Raw genomic sequence first — 15,782 nt, forward strand, 5'->3', positions numbered from 1 at the left:
GCAGCAAGCAAGTAGTTAACACCCTTGAATATCAAGAAACGCGTAAAAAAAAAAAAAAAATTCCAACAGTGGAATCAAAAGATTCACTATAATTTGGGCATTATAACATGGGCATTTGCAACCACAAGTGGTAGATTTATAAGCAGTCAGACAACAGATATCCATCTGCTACTTCTGGTTAACTGTGGACAAAGATGCAAAACATGTCAAGCTGATATTTGGCACTGCTGTTTTAAGTCTAAGGTAATAATTCTCAGTAAGGAGACAAATAAATTCCCCCTCATTGACAGCAAATGTTGAAGACAACATAGGAAACTAATCTAACACTATGCACATTATCTAGGGAACAATGCTCAAGACATCTGAGACACCACAGGAGTACTTACCATCATACTTGGCAATCTCATCATCAGTATCTTCTTTCTTAGCCCTAGAAAGGACCCACCTGCAAATAGGATATAATCACACTATTATTATGCATTAAAATAAGCAAAAGCCCATGTGATTTTGCATGCAAGGTTATTTACAGCACACATAGTTCAAATAGTACGAAATAATTAATGGTGGCTTGCTGGCGTCCAGCATAGACACATTGCCTTAGTTTCTAGAACAGGGGTAGGCAACTTTCGGCACACTAGATGTTTTGGACTACATTTCCCTTGATGCTTTGTCAGCATTAAGGAAATCCAGTCCAAAACATCTGTAGTGCCTACCCCTGTTCTAGAAGATAATTTGGGCCCTCACAATTCAGAAGCTGTAGAGGCTTTATATAATTGATTACATTACAATAAAATAAAATAAAAATCTAACAAACACTCCTATAGAAAAAAAATCAAGAGTAAAAAAAATAAAAAATAAAAAACCAGGCCAGACAGGCCAATATTCTTTTTTTGAGGCATCACAATTCAATACATTTTTTTTGTTTTTAAATTTATGAAAACAGATAGGCTGAGAGCAGGTTGATTCCGGCAGCACTGTCAGCCAGTCACCTCTGCCCAGATGAAACAAAAATGACATTGATAATGTAGAAGTGTAAATTCTACTAAGGAATGAAAGTCTCCAGGATTATAAGGAAAGTTCTGTTTTTGACAAACCACCTAAATAATTTAACAAAAAATAAACAAACCAACCTACACAGGGAACAGAAACCATAGACTATTAGCAACATAACCACTACACTGTGCACTAAACTAGAATTCCCTAAACATCTAAGCAGCCCAAGCACACAAGATATACTTTGTCATGTACAGTTGTATTAGCAAGCAATTCTAAACACCCAGCGTAATGACAGCCTATAGCACTGACCAGCCTGGAATACCTATAACATTATACACATTACATTGTATACTACATTGACTTTTTCAATACAATGCAGTTTTCTGTAAGAACACAAATAAAAATGCTGTGTCAAAGTACATGTGTATTTTGTGTTAAGATATCTAAATCATGCATTGCTAACTAAAATTACATTAAATGGTTATTTTAAATAAAAATGAAGCAAGCAAAGGCATTCACTTACCCATCCAAGGTTCCTTTGTCAAAAGATTCAGATAGGTAGACATCACCAGTTGGGACTGGGGCTTTATAAGTAACCTATGTAGAAGTAAGGAAAACATAATCAAAGCCACCATCACACTTAAGTAGAGCTAGAATTTAAATAGAACTAGGGATCAGCAAAGGTTTACATAGTAACTCACGTTTAGGTACTGAATTTCAAATTTGATCAGTTAGGATTCTTTTCATTGTGATGAAATTCTTAAAGTTATTCGGACATGAAAACATATGTGCTACTATATAATAGTTTGCTGCAGTGTCTCCTTCTGTAAGATACCCAGTTTCACTCACTGCAAGAGCTCCACAAGTCACCTGAGCAGTTGGAAGTCAGGCAGAGCCATTGGGCACTCACCCAGAGGGTCCCAATTCACTGATCCAATAAAGATGGTGAAATGGGAAAGTACACTGCTCTACCAGTCTACATTATGAATGCAAGGGACCAGTAACAAAGCAAACAAAAACATGAAAAATTAAAATGTGATAATGTTTTGTGAAAAAGAAGTGTGATAAACTGGTTTAAAAGTCAATCTACACCCCCCTCCTACTAACCTTTGGAGCAGGAGGCGGGGTGCTGACTTCTGGCTTTGGATCTTCAGGCTCATCAGTAAGATCATCTAGGTCGTCATCTATGTCAAGCCCATCATCCTCATGGTCGTGTTGGTGATCGTGATGGTGGTGGTGATGATGATCATGGTCATGATGATGGTCGTGGTCACCATGGGCACGAACTGCGGCTATTCCAAGAATCAGGAAGGTCAAACAAAAAAGCCACTTCATATTCATGATCTAAAAGACGAAAATTTTGCAATAATTAGTCACAATCCTCACATTTTGTATCCTGGCCATTAAAACATTTGTTTTAAAACAGAATAGATAGAACACAGAACTTTGCTTCTACTACATGATAACATATTACGAAACGTCAGTAATTACCTGATTAAGCTTGGTTTTATTCCTGATGGACTAATGGGGTGTTGGGAGTTTTAAATTCTAATAGAATATTTTTAGGAGTGCAGATTTCGTCTACATAAGTCTTCATATAATAAATGTTATACAAGTGTTTATGTGGACAACTCATTATAGATGTCCATGTTATGTTTTCAAACTGCCAATTACAAGGATACTCCTGGCAATCACACAGGATATATGTATTGTAGTTTAATATTCAGAAAGTTAATTTTTTCCTAGGGAGTGTATTTAATGAGGTCTTCTCATACTCTGGACACATCACCCTATTTATATACACTTGATTTAAGAGCAATTTGCATAGCACAACGTGAAGATTAACTTTTATTTTTCAATAACATAAAAGTGTATTAACCTGAATTTTTTTTATGCCTGGATATTTTCTTGCATTGCAAAACCTAAAACTGATTAACATACAGGTTGATAAAGTTTTGTTCCCTTTATATGTAGATGTTACTGGGTCAAAAAGTATTTTCCCAGATTCCTTAAAATGATTTCCCTTTTTATTTGGGCTTTGGGAAACTTTACATATGAAAAGAGTCATGTCTGATTTCTGCAACCAACATATCATTTGTAATTGTATCACCTTTTAACCCCTGAAGGACCAAACTTCTGGAATAAAAGGGAATCATGACATTTCACACGTCATGTGTCCTTAAGGGGTTAAAATTACTGTTCCTCAAACTTTTTGTTGGGATAGGGTTTGAAGGCATTTTGGAAACTGCAGGGCTCAAAAAGTCATGCCCTATATGGTTTGCCACTGTAAGTCTGGGGGTTATCGAGTTCTAACCAGAGGTGAATTTATACTTGCCATGGTTAAAGTATTATTTGCCAATGGCTTGTGGAAATTTTGAGCCCTGGGGCCTGTATAATTTACTTATTTTACCATTCTAAACATCAGCATTGTATGCAATCAGGATGTGAAACCAGTACAAAAGAAATTGTAAACTAAAGTGAAATGGCTTGAATATAACTCCCCATTACTTCTACATCCCAATTGTCAATTGAGACCATTAAACAGAGATCAAAACACATCTTAAGGAAAAAAGGATAGCGCTGCCATACAATAATTTAGCAAAATCCACATTCAGCAGGAAGTATGGTTTAATTTGTGTGCAATACCCATTATTGCCAAGTGCACACTCTAAAGCTCAGATTATCTGACAAGACTACCACTACTTCTGAAAAGAGGCCTCAAATGATCACAGATCTAGAATTGTTTGACTACCAAAACTGGCATACTGATATTGCTTTAAAAATCATTAGTAACGTTCACAAGAAAATTCATAAACTAGATCTACATTTTAGGGACACTAGTCACAAATATGTTTGGTTACATTTAGCCAAATTTGTTTTAAAGTCAATGGATAGGAATTTATATTGCAAGTAATTTAAGCTGTGTGCCAATGTCCTACTCATTTGGGAGCATTTTCAGTTACATTTGTTAAAGGAATACTATATATACAAACATGTATTCCTGACCTTAGTGTTTAAAACACCATCTAGCTCTATAGCCATGTTTATGAATTGATTTCCAGATAATGGTTTGTACTTGCCCTGAATATATTTGTATAATGTTATCATATCCCCCTCTGAGGCACTGTTTTTCCAAACTAAAGAGATTTACATGTTTTAACATTTCTTCATAACTAAAAAGCTCCATTCCTTTTATCAATTTTGTAGCTTGTCTCTGCACGTTTTCTAGTGCCATTATATCCTTCTTTAGAACAGGTAGCAGCTCTATGAGGAACATTTAGTGTCTCCATTCAGGAAGCATCTCTAGTAACCATATGAGGAGTGGCTAGTGGAGGTATCCCTGGGCTATAATGTAAACCCTGCATTTCTCTGGAGGGGAAAAAATGATTTACTGCAAAAAGCTTGCAGGGACTGATTATACTCACCAGAACAAATACAATAAGCTGTAGTTGTTCTGGTGACTATAGTGTCCCTTTAAATGCCAAAAACGTCATTTTATTTTATTAATATATATTTAACAGCATTTGTAATGTCAAGAGAACACATGAGATAAGAAATATAACTTATTGGCTAGCATTGGTAAGAAATACTTGAGTACCCCTATATAAAAAAAAAAAAAAAAAAACCTCCACTGTACAGCTGCCGAATAGGCACATATTCTATAAAACAAGAGGACAAAAGGTTGAAAAAATGATTCTTTTGAGGCAAAAATCACAGACATGAAGGAGAGTACCTAATGTAATCTATGTTTAACAGTGTGAATACAGAACACATGGAATGCATAGTTGCTGTAAAAAAAAGGCATGACAACATTTAGAGACTGCAGGGAACAAAGTAGCATTGACATATTGATAAGTAGCAACCTGAAAAGGAAGTACTTGTTCATCCCTAAGGCAATAAAGCAAGCTTGTCAGTGCTAAGAAAATTATAGACTAATATAGGTTGGATTTCTGTTCGTGCACAATGAAGCTGTATTACAAGCTACTTACACCAGACATATCAAGACCAAAAGCAGATATTAAACACATTAGAGTATAGCGTCAGACATCTGTGTGCAAGTACGTGCTCTGGCATTAGGTGTACATTGCAAAGAATAATTGTCAGAATATGTGCATGTTACATGTTAGGGAACAAATGGAAGATTTACAATTGTTTCTCTTGGTTTTCCTTTAGTTATGTCTTCCCTACAGCCACTAGAGGTGCTTTCAATGTCCCCACAGGAAAACATTGATTCAAGATTTGAAGCTTTGCGTTATTTGCCAGGCATGTGAATCATGTCATCAATGCTCCTCTATGGCTATACAAACATGGACACTTAAGCATTAGGAATTCCGGATTGTATTTTTAACACTTTAGTGATTATACTCCCATGCCACTATATTATCTATTCTTCCACTAAATACCTCTGTGCGACCATTTTGTTCTCATCTACCCATGAAGTCTGTTCGTAGCATCAGTCTCACAGAAGGAATGCAGACTATGGGCCAAACTGATTGGCAACTAAAACAGAACTGTTGTGGAGCGCCTGGCACCCCGAGCGGGTGCCTCCGCCAATCGATGCTCCTAGTGCTCACCACCGAGTACTTTAAGCACTCCACCAGACACCATCAACACTGTAGTCCCCAATTCCAGCATTACAGCTTGGTTGGGGTCTCGCTGTCCTCCACCCACCCTGGACCCAAGACCAGGATCCAGCTTCCAGTGGGCAGACCTATCCTCCAAGAGAGTGTAGCAATATGCTCTTAAACGAGCAAGTGGTTATAATCCCAGGGGAGTATAGCGATATAGCAATCCCCAGAGTGAATATAGCTGTCCCCTCCACACGAGACAAGGCTCTATGTTGAGGGTGAAGAGGAACTCATTAACATTTACGTACCCCTAAAACACATGGAAACCCCACAAAAGTCATAACCCCTGATAGCCCCGATCTGGGGAACCAACATTTACAAAAGTCACCCAGATCGGTTCAGGGGAATTAGGGCCAACAGTTGGTCTCTCTTCATAGGAGTACAAAAGTACATAAATCACATAAGTTTTTAAAGGGCCCATAGTCCTGGTGTAGGAGGCTGGCAAGCAGGCTTCTCCAAAAGCCTGTGGCGAGGTTCTGTTCACCACAAGAACCATGCTTAAAGCTCTGCCAATTGTCAAGTTTTCTGAACTTGGCTGCTGTACAAGAGAATAAGAATAATAACGTTTTTAACCAGGAAAGGTACATTCATAATATTCTGGTTTTTGAATCAATGCATCTCTATGAGAAAAATTCAGCATCCCCATGCAGTGCGTGGGGCCGCTTAAAGGCAGAGCTGCCTACTGCGCAGCACTGAGCCAGGAAGCATCTCCAGTGGCCATCTGAGGAGTGCAATGTAGGGTCAATGTAAACACTGCCTTTTCTCTGAAAAAGTAGTGTTTGCATGAAAATGCCTCAACGCAATGATTACACTCACCAGAACAACTACAATAAGCTATAGTTGCTCTGGTGACTATAGTGTCCCTTTAAATATGCCAAAGCCACATAAGGATACATAAGGGAGTTATCTATTAAACAAATTAAATATCACAATTAAGAAAAGGGCTTTCAAACTTTTATGATCTAAATTAAATATGTTATGGGCAGCCCAAGACAATTCCTCTTCGCTCAATCTGGCCCAGAGTAGCCAAAAGATTGGACATGCATGGTTTATTACAAACATTATGTGCCGAAGTATTACCACATTTTCTTTTTTTCTATTTTTGTTATTTTCCACAGATCTCAAAAGAAAATTTGAACTTTTACTTTATACACAATACAGAAAATAAGAATAGCATGTTCAATGTAAGATAAACAATAGATGGGAAAAAGACACAGAGTCACAGAAGGCAGCCTGTGCAACACCACCTCTTTAAATAAAACTAAAATGTTATCAAACTTAATGTTTGATAAAATGCTTATACAACCTGCCTCCAGAAGGGACAGGCAGATAACTGGTGGTGGAGGGTCTTGCCGGATCTTATACTCTGAATGGAAGAATCAGAGGAGGTACTTACAAACAAAGTTTTAAGGTTCAATGTGTGACACACACACACACACACACACACACACACACACACGGTAATTTTACACTCCAAAATATTATATTTACATTTGTACAATAAAAATTATTATGTGATGTGTGCAGATGTTGCACTACAGCCCATTTTCTTGGGATTGTACGTCTATGCAACTATGGCAGAGGACAAATAACATCCCGATCTTTAAAAGGGGAACCTATAGTCCAGAAAATGTTTTTCAGCACTATAGGTTATCTTTGGTTGAAGTCATTACTGTCCACCCTATTTACCCTAAAAAAAAAACCAAAAAAACGAAGTTTAATAAAGATTACTTGCCAGAGCCAAGACTACTTTCCTGTAGCCATCAGATCCATCGATGTCAGCATCCATGTTGACAACATCCACAATCTCGTCCTATCTAATGCTTCTCAGAGAAGTATTTGAGCTGAGAACGCATGGCAGTCAAAACACTGCACTCTTCAAATACCAGCAGCATATGATTGAAGAAGAGATTTTACTCTATTATGAAGGTGGAAGCACTGCTAGAGGTGTTAACCCTTTAATGTAGACAGTGTCATGTCTACAAAACTGCAATGTTTTACATTGTGTTAAAATGATAGGACCAGTGCACCCAGACAACTTAATTGAGAAAAAGGTTGTCTGGTGACTTTAGTGGTCCCTTAATAAAAAGCAAACAACTCACACATAATTTAAAAAGTCTAACTACAATTCTATCACTATTCACTGTAAATTCAAAACTAAAATTGTGGCAGATGAAGGATGGCTCTGGAAAAGCTCATTATGTGACAAGGATGTAGCAGATAATACAATACATCTTTAATGGATCCTTAAACTAATATTTAACTGTCTGGAGACATCAATAAGTCGACACAGTATAAATTATAAAAACGTACTTCATATTGTTTTACTGAATATTGCTCTGAAGAACCATTTAAGCCACTTGTATCACATACATACACACACACACACACACACACACAACTGGCATAATGTCATTGCAATACGCAAAACAATAAAAGTACCATATCCATGAAAATGTTACAAATACATAATAAGGAGGAATCAGAGGAAATACAGTATTTACATTAAAAGCTAGGAACAGATTTACAGCTTCAGGCTTGAATACAGTAGGATTTTTTACTATATTTATGGAGGCATGAGGAGCCCAGGGGGCTAGATGGTGGTATTAACACTATAGAGTCAGGAATACATGTTTGTGTTCCTGACCCTATAGTGGTCCTTTAAGATAATTGTTCTATAACATCACTGTACATCTCAAACAATGGTATTATAATAAATATATATACTGTATATACACAGACACACAAAATTGGAAATGGTTGCAAATCTGGATAGTACCACTCCCCCTATTGGTCAAAGTTGAAACTTTAATGTATAGTGATTCCAAAAGGCACACCAGTAGAATAAGTGATATATTTAATATCATATACTCAAATAAAATCATGTATCGATTATACATCTGGTAAGGCACAGTATTGTTATCATATGTGATGGATAAATAGATGATCGACAACAATAGTTGCAAATCACAACATACACATTATTTGTAGTTGCGCCACTTTCATGTAAAGAATACGTGTCAGTAATCATTCTAATTAAAGGACCACTCTAGTGCCAGGAAAACATACTCTTTTTCCTGCCACTAGAGTGCCCTGAGGGTGCCCCCACCCTCAGGGACCCACTCCTGCTGGGCTCTGGGGGGGAGGAAGGGGTTAAACTTACCTCTTTCTCCAGCGCCGGGCGCGGAGCTTTCCTCCTCCTCCTCTTCTTTCTTGCGACGTCATCGACTGAATGCGCATGCGCGGCAGGAGCCGCGCTCGCATTCAGCCGGTCGCATAGGAAAGCATTCATAATGCTTTCCTATGGACGCTTGCGTGCTCTCACTGTGATTTTCACAGTGAGAAGCACGCAAGCGCCTCTAGCGGCTGTCAATGAGACAGCCACTAGAGGCTCTGGAGGCTGAATTAACCCTCAGTATAAACATAGCAGTTTCTCTGAAACTGCTATGTTTATAAAAAAAAAAGGGTAAAAGCTAGCTGGACCTGGCACCCAGACCACTTCATTAAGCTGAAGTGGTCTGGGTGCCTAGAGTGGTCCTTTAAAGGAACACTATAGTCACCTAAATTACTTTAGCCAATTAAAGCAGTTTTAGTGTATAGATCATTCCCCTGCAATTTCACTGCTCAATTCACTGTCATTTAGGAGTTAGATCACTTTGTTTCTGTTTATGCAGCCCTAGCCACACCTCCCCTGGTTGACAGAGCCTGCATGAAAAAAAAAACTGGTTTCACTTTCAAACAGATGTAATTTACCTTAAATAATTGTATCTCAATCTCTAAATTGAACTTTAATCACATACAGGAGGCTCTTGCAGGGTCTAGCAAGCTATTAACATAGAAGGGGATAAGAAAATCTTAATTAAACAGAACTTGCAATAAAGAAAGCCTAAATAGGGCTCTCTATACAGGAAGTGTTTATGGAAGGCTGTGCAAGTCACATGCAGGGAGGTGTGACTAGGGTTCATAAACAAAGGGATTTCACTCCTAAATGGCAGAGGATTGAGCAGTGAGGCTGCAGGGGCATGTTCTGTACACCAAAACTGCTTCATTGAGCTAAAGTTGTTCAGGTGACTATGGTGTCCCTTTAATGTTGTATTTTCCACTGTTTAGTGAGTATACTGCAAACATATGATAAAAAGCATTTTCATACATTACAGTAATACCTGTGGGGGCAAATATTCAGATTGCTTTTATGTCCAGCTAATAAGTGAGTTTCTGTCATTCTGGTAACTGAGCAGTATTATACTTACATTGACTGACCTATAGCTATGAAAATTAAAGCACTATACTCATAAATATACCATAGTCATAATAGTTTTATGCATAGATGCCATTAGGTCAGCTGTTATAGGATTTTGGCAAAGCAGAGTCACTGAGTTATGTAATCTACATTCGTCTGAAATCTACTATTTTAGCTGCCAAAACATGGATTCCCATAGGAAGAATTACAAAAAAAAACTACTGTTCTGAGTAATCACACTGTGATGCACACTAGAATCCCCGCTAAAATGTTAGTGCTGTTTGCAAACTCTGCCAGTGTAGAATTTAGAAACAGGTGCAAAGCTGATGTTTTTATTTGACCAGCTGGCCAAGCAAAACGATTCATGATGTTTCTGTGCACTTCACATCAAACACCATACTAACAAAGCCAAATGCTAAACGGTCTCAGGGATTCTGATTGTATAATTTCTTTTAAATAAAAATCTGTCCAGGAGACTGCTAGTGAACCTAATCATATTAAAACTTCAAATTAAGAAGCAGGAAGTAGAAAAAAGAAAAAGTCTTCAGACGAATCCTACCATTCAAGGGCATCATAAAAGTTCCCTACTACATATAACACAAAACAATCTACAAGTTTACAATTTGTGAATAGCTGCATAGGTCACACAAATATTGCGACATAATTAGCAAAAACCTTGTTAAAACACGTTTCATAATACACTCTTCTGTATATAAATCCAACTGAAGCAGTCTCAGTGGCTTCTACAGTGAAAATGTTACTGTTCCAGAACCTTCAATGGCTCCACCTAGTGCCGGGATCAATGTCCCTTTCATTAAAAACCTCATGTGGTCACTGACACATAACAGATGCACAATTTACTTATCTCAGATGCCAAGGGGCGAAGCTAAAGTCTAGAGATTTGTATATACCGGAACAGTCTTATCAGGTCTTATTAGCTCTGAATTAATGATTTAGATAGAAAGGTAAAAATCTATTCTGGTATATACACAAATTGCATACAATTCCATGTATCTCGCAGGCATCACACAAATTAAACCTGTATAAAAGAAATATGCTATTGTATATGACAGATTATCCCTTGACATAGAGAACACCACTTAAAATTACAACAAAACAACATGTCAACCATATTAAGAGCACTAATTCAAAGATGCTGCCTAAGTCTGGAAAGTGACATCTGTTCTAGGTAATACTGTTTCAGTGGCACAAACTGTTAAGTGTCGGACAGTATTAAGAAACTGTTTATTTAACAATCTGGGAATCTTGAAGTCCTGACAAAAGGAGGATTTTGCAAATCCCAATGGCCATGGGACAAAATTTGTATCAATGTCAGCAAACAGAGGTCCCCATTATCTGCAAGAGAACAGGCTATCTGCATTCTCCAGTACCAGTAACAGCTTTGAGGGCTCTCTTTGCACATCACAGGTCTGGCTTTAAAAAAAATAAAATAAAATGAATTACCATTTTTAGGGTTTGGTTAAAAACATTAGACTATTTCAATAAACTTCAATTTGTAGTTAAAGGACCACTCTAGGCACCCAGACCACTTCAGCTTAATGAAGTGGTCTGGGTGCCAGGTCCAGCTAGGGTTAACTAATTTTTTTATAAACATAGCAGTTTCAGAGAAACTGCTATGTTTATCAATTAGTTAAGCCTTCCCCTATTTCCTCTAGTGGCTGTCTCATTGACAGCCGCTAGAGGCGCTTGTGTGATTCTCACTGTGAAAATCACAGTGAGAGCACGCAAGCGTCCATAGGAAAGCATTATGAATGCTTTCCTATGTGACCGGCTGAATGCGCGCGCAGCTCTTGCCGCGCGTGCGCATTCAGCCGACGGGGAGGAACGGAGGCGGAGAGGAGGAGGAGAGCTCCCCGCCCAGCGCTGGAAAAAAGTAAGTTTTAACCCTTTTCCCCTTTCCAGAGCCGGGCGGGAGGGGGTCCCTGAGGGTGGGGGCACCCTCAGGGCACTCTAGTGCCAGGAAAACGAGTATGCTTTCCTGGCACTAGAGTGGTCCTTTAATTAAAATGTAAATGGCACTATCTATGCAAAAATAGCAGATCCGGAACAATTTTTAAATTCTACAATAATCATGCTTGGTTATTTTAGTGTATATTTGTTCTTTGACTTTAACATCTGCTCAAATTCAGTGCTTAGTAAAAACATTTGTAAACAAGTTTCCTCAATTGACAACAAGACAATTGGGATTCAAAATAATGAATGCTATAAATCAATTAAAACAACTAAAATATGGAAAACATAAGGGAATTATGTTCTAAATAAAACAATATTCCATTAGGTAAACACTTATTAAAATTCATCTGTATTTAAAAATGATCATTTATGCGATCAGAAGTGAATACATTTTGCTCTGCCCATCAATGAAATGTAATCTGTAGAATACAGAGCATTTCATTGCTTACAGGCAATACAAATTAACTGCATCTGCCTTTCACACTTCCCATTTAAAAGGCACTGAACCATGCAATTCAATGTTGTAGCAGAGTTGCCATATTCAGTGAACAGTCTAAGTTATAAAACATTGCATTAAAAATTAGCATCCATTATGAAAAATTTTAAAGTTAACTTGTCATGACAAATGCATTTTAACGGATTCAATTTAATTAATCAATATATTAAATAGCTAAGCTTTCTAAATGTAATAGTGACTCCCTTTCTGGCACTGTCAAGCTGGGATAACCCATTCCTCTGTCATACAGTCAAGTTGGATTTGCTACCAATGCTTTAACATAGGAAGTATGACACCTGTCATTTTTTTGGGGGGGTGACAAAGTGCCCGGACCACCTACCCCTGCATCATTATGATGTTTCCTCTTCATTCAATGAAATTACGAAATCAGTATTGTGCCTATGGCCCATACATCATAATCACCATAATCCACTAATTGCTAATGATAAGAAGCATTGAATTCAATGCTCCCTATAAGAAGCATGAAGTGGTCTGGGTGCCAGGTCCATCTAGGGTTAACCTTGCAGCTGAAAACATAGCATTTTCAGAGAAACTGCTATGTTTACATTAGGGTTAAAGGGAATCTCCAGTGCCAGGAAAACAATCCGTTTTCCTGGCACTGGAGGGTCCCTCTCCCTCCCACCCCCCAATACCCGGTTACTGAAGGGGTAAAAACCCCTTCAGTGACTTACCTGAGGCAGCGGCGATGTCCCTCGCCACTCCTCCTATCCATTGCGTCGGCCGAGACTGATCTCACCCACCAGCCGAGGGGACCTAATGCGCATGCGCGGCATTACGTCTCCCCATAGGAAAGCATTGAAAAATCATTTCAATGCTCTCCTATGGGGTTTTGAGCAACGCTGGAGGTCCTCACACAGCGTGAGGACGTCCAGCGATGCTCTAGCACAGGTTTCCTGTGCTAGAAACCAGGAAGTTCCCTCTAGTGGCTGTCTGGTAGACAGCCACTAGAGGTGGAGTTAACCCTGCAAGGTAATTATTGCAGTTAATAGAAAACTGCAATAATTACACTTGCAGAGTTAAGAGTAGTGGGAGTTGGCACCCAGACCACTCCAATGAGCAGAAGTGGTCTGGGTGCCTAGAGTGTCCCTTTAATCCAGGGTTAATCTCATTGACAGCCACTAGAGGCACTTCTTCGCTTCTCACTGTGATTTTCACAGTGAGAAGATGCTGCTGTCCATAGGAAAGCATTGAGAAACGCTTTCCTTTGGACTGACTGAATGCACGCTCGGCTCTTGCCGCACACACGCATTCGGCGGATGACCTCGGAAGAGGGAGGAGAGTCCCCAGCGCCGAGGGAGCCCGTTGCTGGAAAAAGGTAAGAGTTTAACCCCTTCCTCACCCTTCAGCCAGCCTGGCTTTCCTGGCACTATAGTGGTCCTTTACTTGGAGTACAATTTATATGTACTATGTCTGGTAAATGTTTCTTGCTTTATGCGTATTATTAAACTAGAGGTACAACCTCAAGTTAAGATTCATAGACTAGCCTTTTTGGGCTGCTTTTTGTTCCGCATTTATTTTCTGCACAGGTTATTGCCATCATTACAAACATAATATGCATCACTGGTTTCAAATACATTTATAGGAAGGTGCTCATATAAGCATGTCACTTAGGGGATTTTTGCAAATTAAAAAATTAGAGTTGTACACCATCTGCATATCTTTGGAAAAGTCCACCTAAGAATGTAAATTTACTGCTGTTCTAGTCCGTTAGTACACAGAACCCGTGTATAGTCATGATTGTGTGAGAATGCTGGTAGTCGCTTAGCCATTATCATCAAGACTGTACAAACTTGACAATAATATGGAAGTGTAAGTTCCACATTACATGTATATTTTACATATGTATCACGTTAAGAATACATGTTTGTATTCCTAACAGGATAGTGTCCTGAGACCTATCTAGTTGCTGCCTCCACACTGGGTGTTTGAAAGGTGGGTATTACTTACCTTTCAGGCCTCATCACACTGCTCTCCTCACTGCTAAGCAGCCTGTTTCGCTGAGATAATCAATATTAATGACTTCAGGCAATCCAATGCATCCTTATATTGAAACACTGAGAGGTTAGTACGCGTGTGCCGCAAAACAGGATGCTGTACCAATCAAATGCTGCTCTAGGAGCATTTGATCTATACCTAGTTTTCAGCGGTTATAGCAGAGGAAGTGGCTCTAGTGGCAGTGTGTTCACCTTGCAATAAAAACATTGCAGGCTTGGGAACATGGACATGGAAACGGCACTCAGACCACTTCACTTAGATAAAGTGGTCTTGTTGCTTTTAGTGTCCATTTAACCCAAATTAGCATCAGTCTGAATATCCCCAAGCATGGTAAGATTTGTAGTCCAGCAAGGGCAGGCAACCTAATGAAACAGGCCAAGGTGAATTTTACATCCCTAAACCTGTCCCTTGTGGGCGCTGACAGTCTTTCTGCCAGTCCTCTTCTGCTCCTGGCGCTTCAGCTGCCAGGAGCCAACGTAACTGCGTATGCGTGAGAATACACTATTGAGTTCAAAAGGAGGACCCCACAAAGCCCTCCATAGATAGAACTAATTTTCCTGCAGCCATCATTGGCTAGGTCTGTGGGAAGTGACACGGATTATCGCGGTAGCTCCGCCCAGCATCAAGCAGCGTCAGGCAAAGTTGAAATACTGAGACAAAGTAGTCTCTATTTTGTCTTAGTAAATCTTTCTTACTGGATTAGAATTTCAGTGCAGTTCCAACACAACTAATATGAGTATTTTATAAAAAGTTTCTCTTTTTTTTTTGGAAGGGGTGGGGTGGAGGGTGGGGGGAGTTTGCCACTTTACATAATGACAGTAACTGAAATGACAGTAATTTGGTTCTAAACCCATTAACATTAATCTCTATAAAATAAAAAATATACTATTATATCAAAAGGGCAAAGAGTGTATTAGAGGAAAATACTTCCAGTCCCAGAAAACATTGATAAAGCACTCCATGCATAGCTATACATTATACTGTATCATTATACTGCATGTAGTGCAGGAACCAGTTCATCATTACCACCTTACTCCAGGCCTACTATAATGAAAGAAAAGGTGGAGAGCCGAGCTTCCTGGATATAAAGAGAAGCATTAGTGTCACCCCCTCCCCTTATTTACCATCACCATAGCCAGAGACTGGGATAATGGCCGGGGATCAGACCCGGCTGTGGTGACAGCTCAGTGAAGGCTGCTATAACAGAGAATAGCCCGGTCCCCGCTCTGGGATACTATGGGAGCCGGGCAGCCCCTGGGCCGCACAGGACATCTACCGACAACGATAAGGCTGCAGCATCCCGGCCCTGTCCCCGCCCCCCCCTGGAGCTCTAGAATGGTCTCTCCCGGCTTAATCCTGAGTCAGACCGCTCAGCCAGGCCGTACCAGCTGCCAGACAGCCTGGGGGGATCTCTATAACAAACTTAACCAAC

General features: G+C 39.2%; 1 protein-coding gene across 2 annotated transcripts in view; it reads right to left on the minus strand.

Annotated features, from left to right (window-relative positions):
• Positions 1-15,782, minus strand: part of CANX (calnexin) — a 33,003-nt gene that overhangs the window by 17,042 nt on the left and 179 nt on the right. For both annotated transcript variants that reach the window (XM_063447914.1, XM_063447913.1), the window contains exons 2-4: positions 2,104-2,340; positions 1,520-1,593; positions 387-445 (exon numbers count right to left, since the gene is read on the minus strand). In XM_063447914.1, the coding sequence (XP_063303984.1) occupies positions 387-445; positions 1,520-1,593; positions 2,104-2,337 (367 nt within the window). In that variant the 5' untranslated portion in view covers positions 2,338-2,340. The remainder of the gene's footprint in view (positions 1-386; positions 446-1,519; positions 1,594-2,103; positions 2,341-15,782) is intronic.

This window comes from Pelobates fuscus, chromosome 3 (assembly GCF_036172605.1).
Source record: "Pelobates fuscus isolate aPelFus1 chromosome 3, aPelFus1.pri, whole genome shotgun sequence".
NCBI classification, from domain to species: Eukaryota; Metazoa; Chordata; class Amphibia; order Anura; family Pelobatidae; genus Pelobates; species Pelobates fuscus.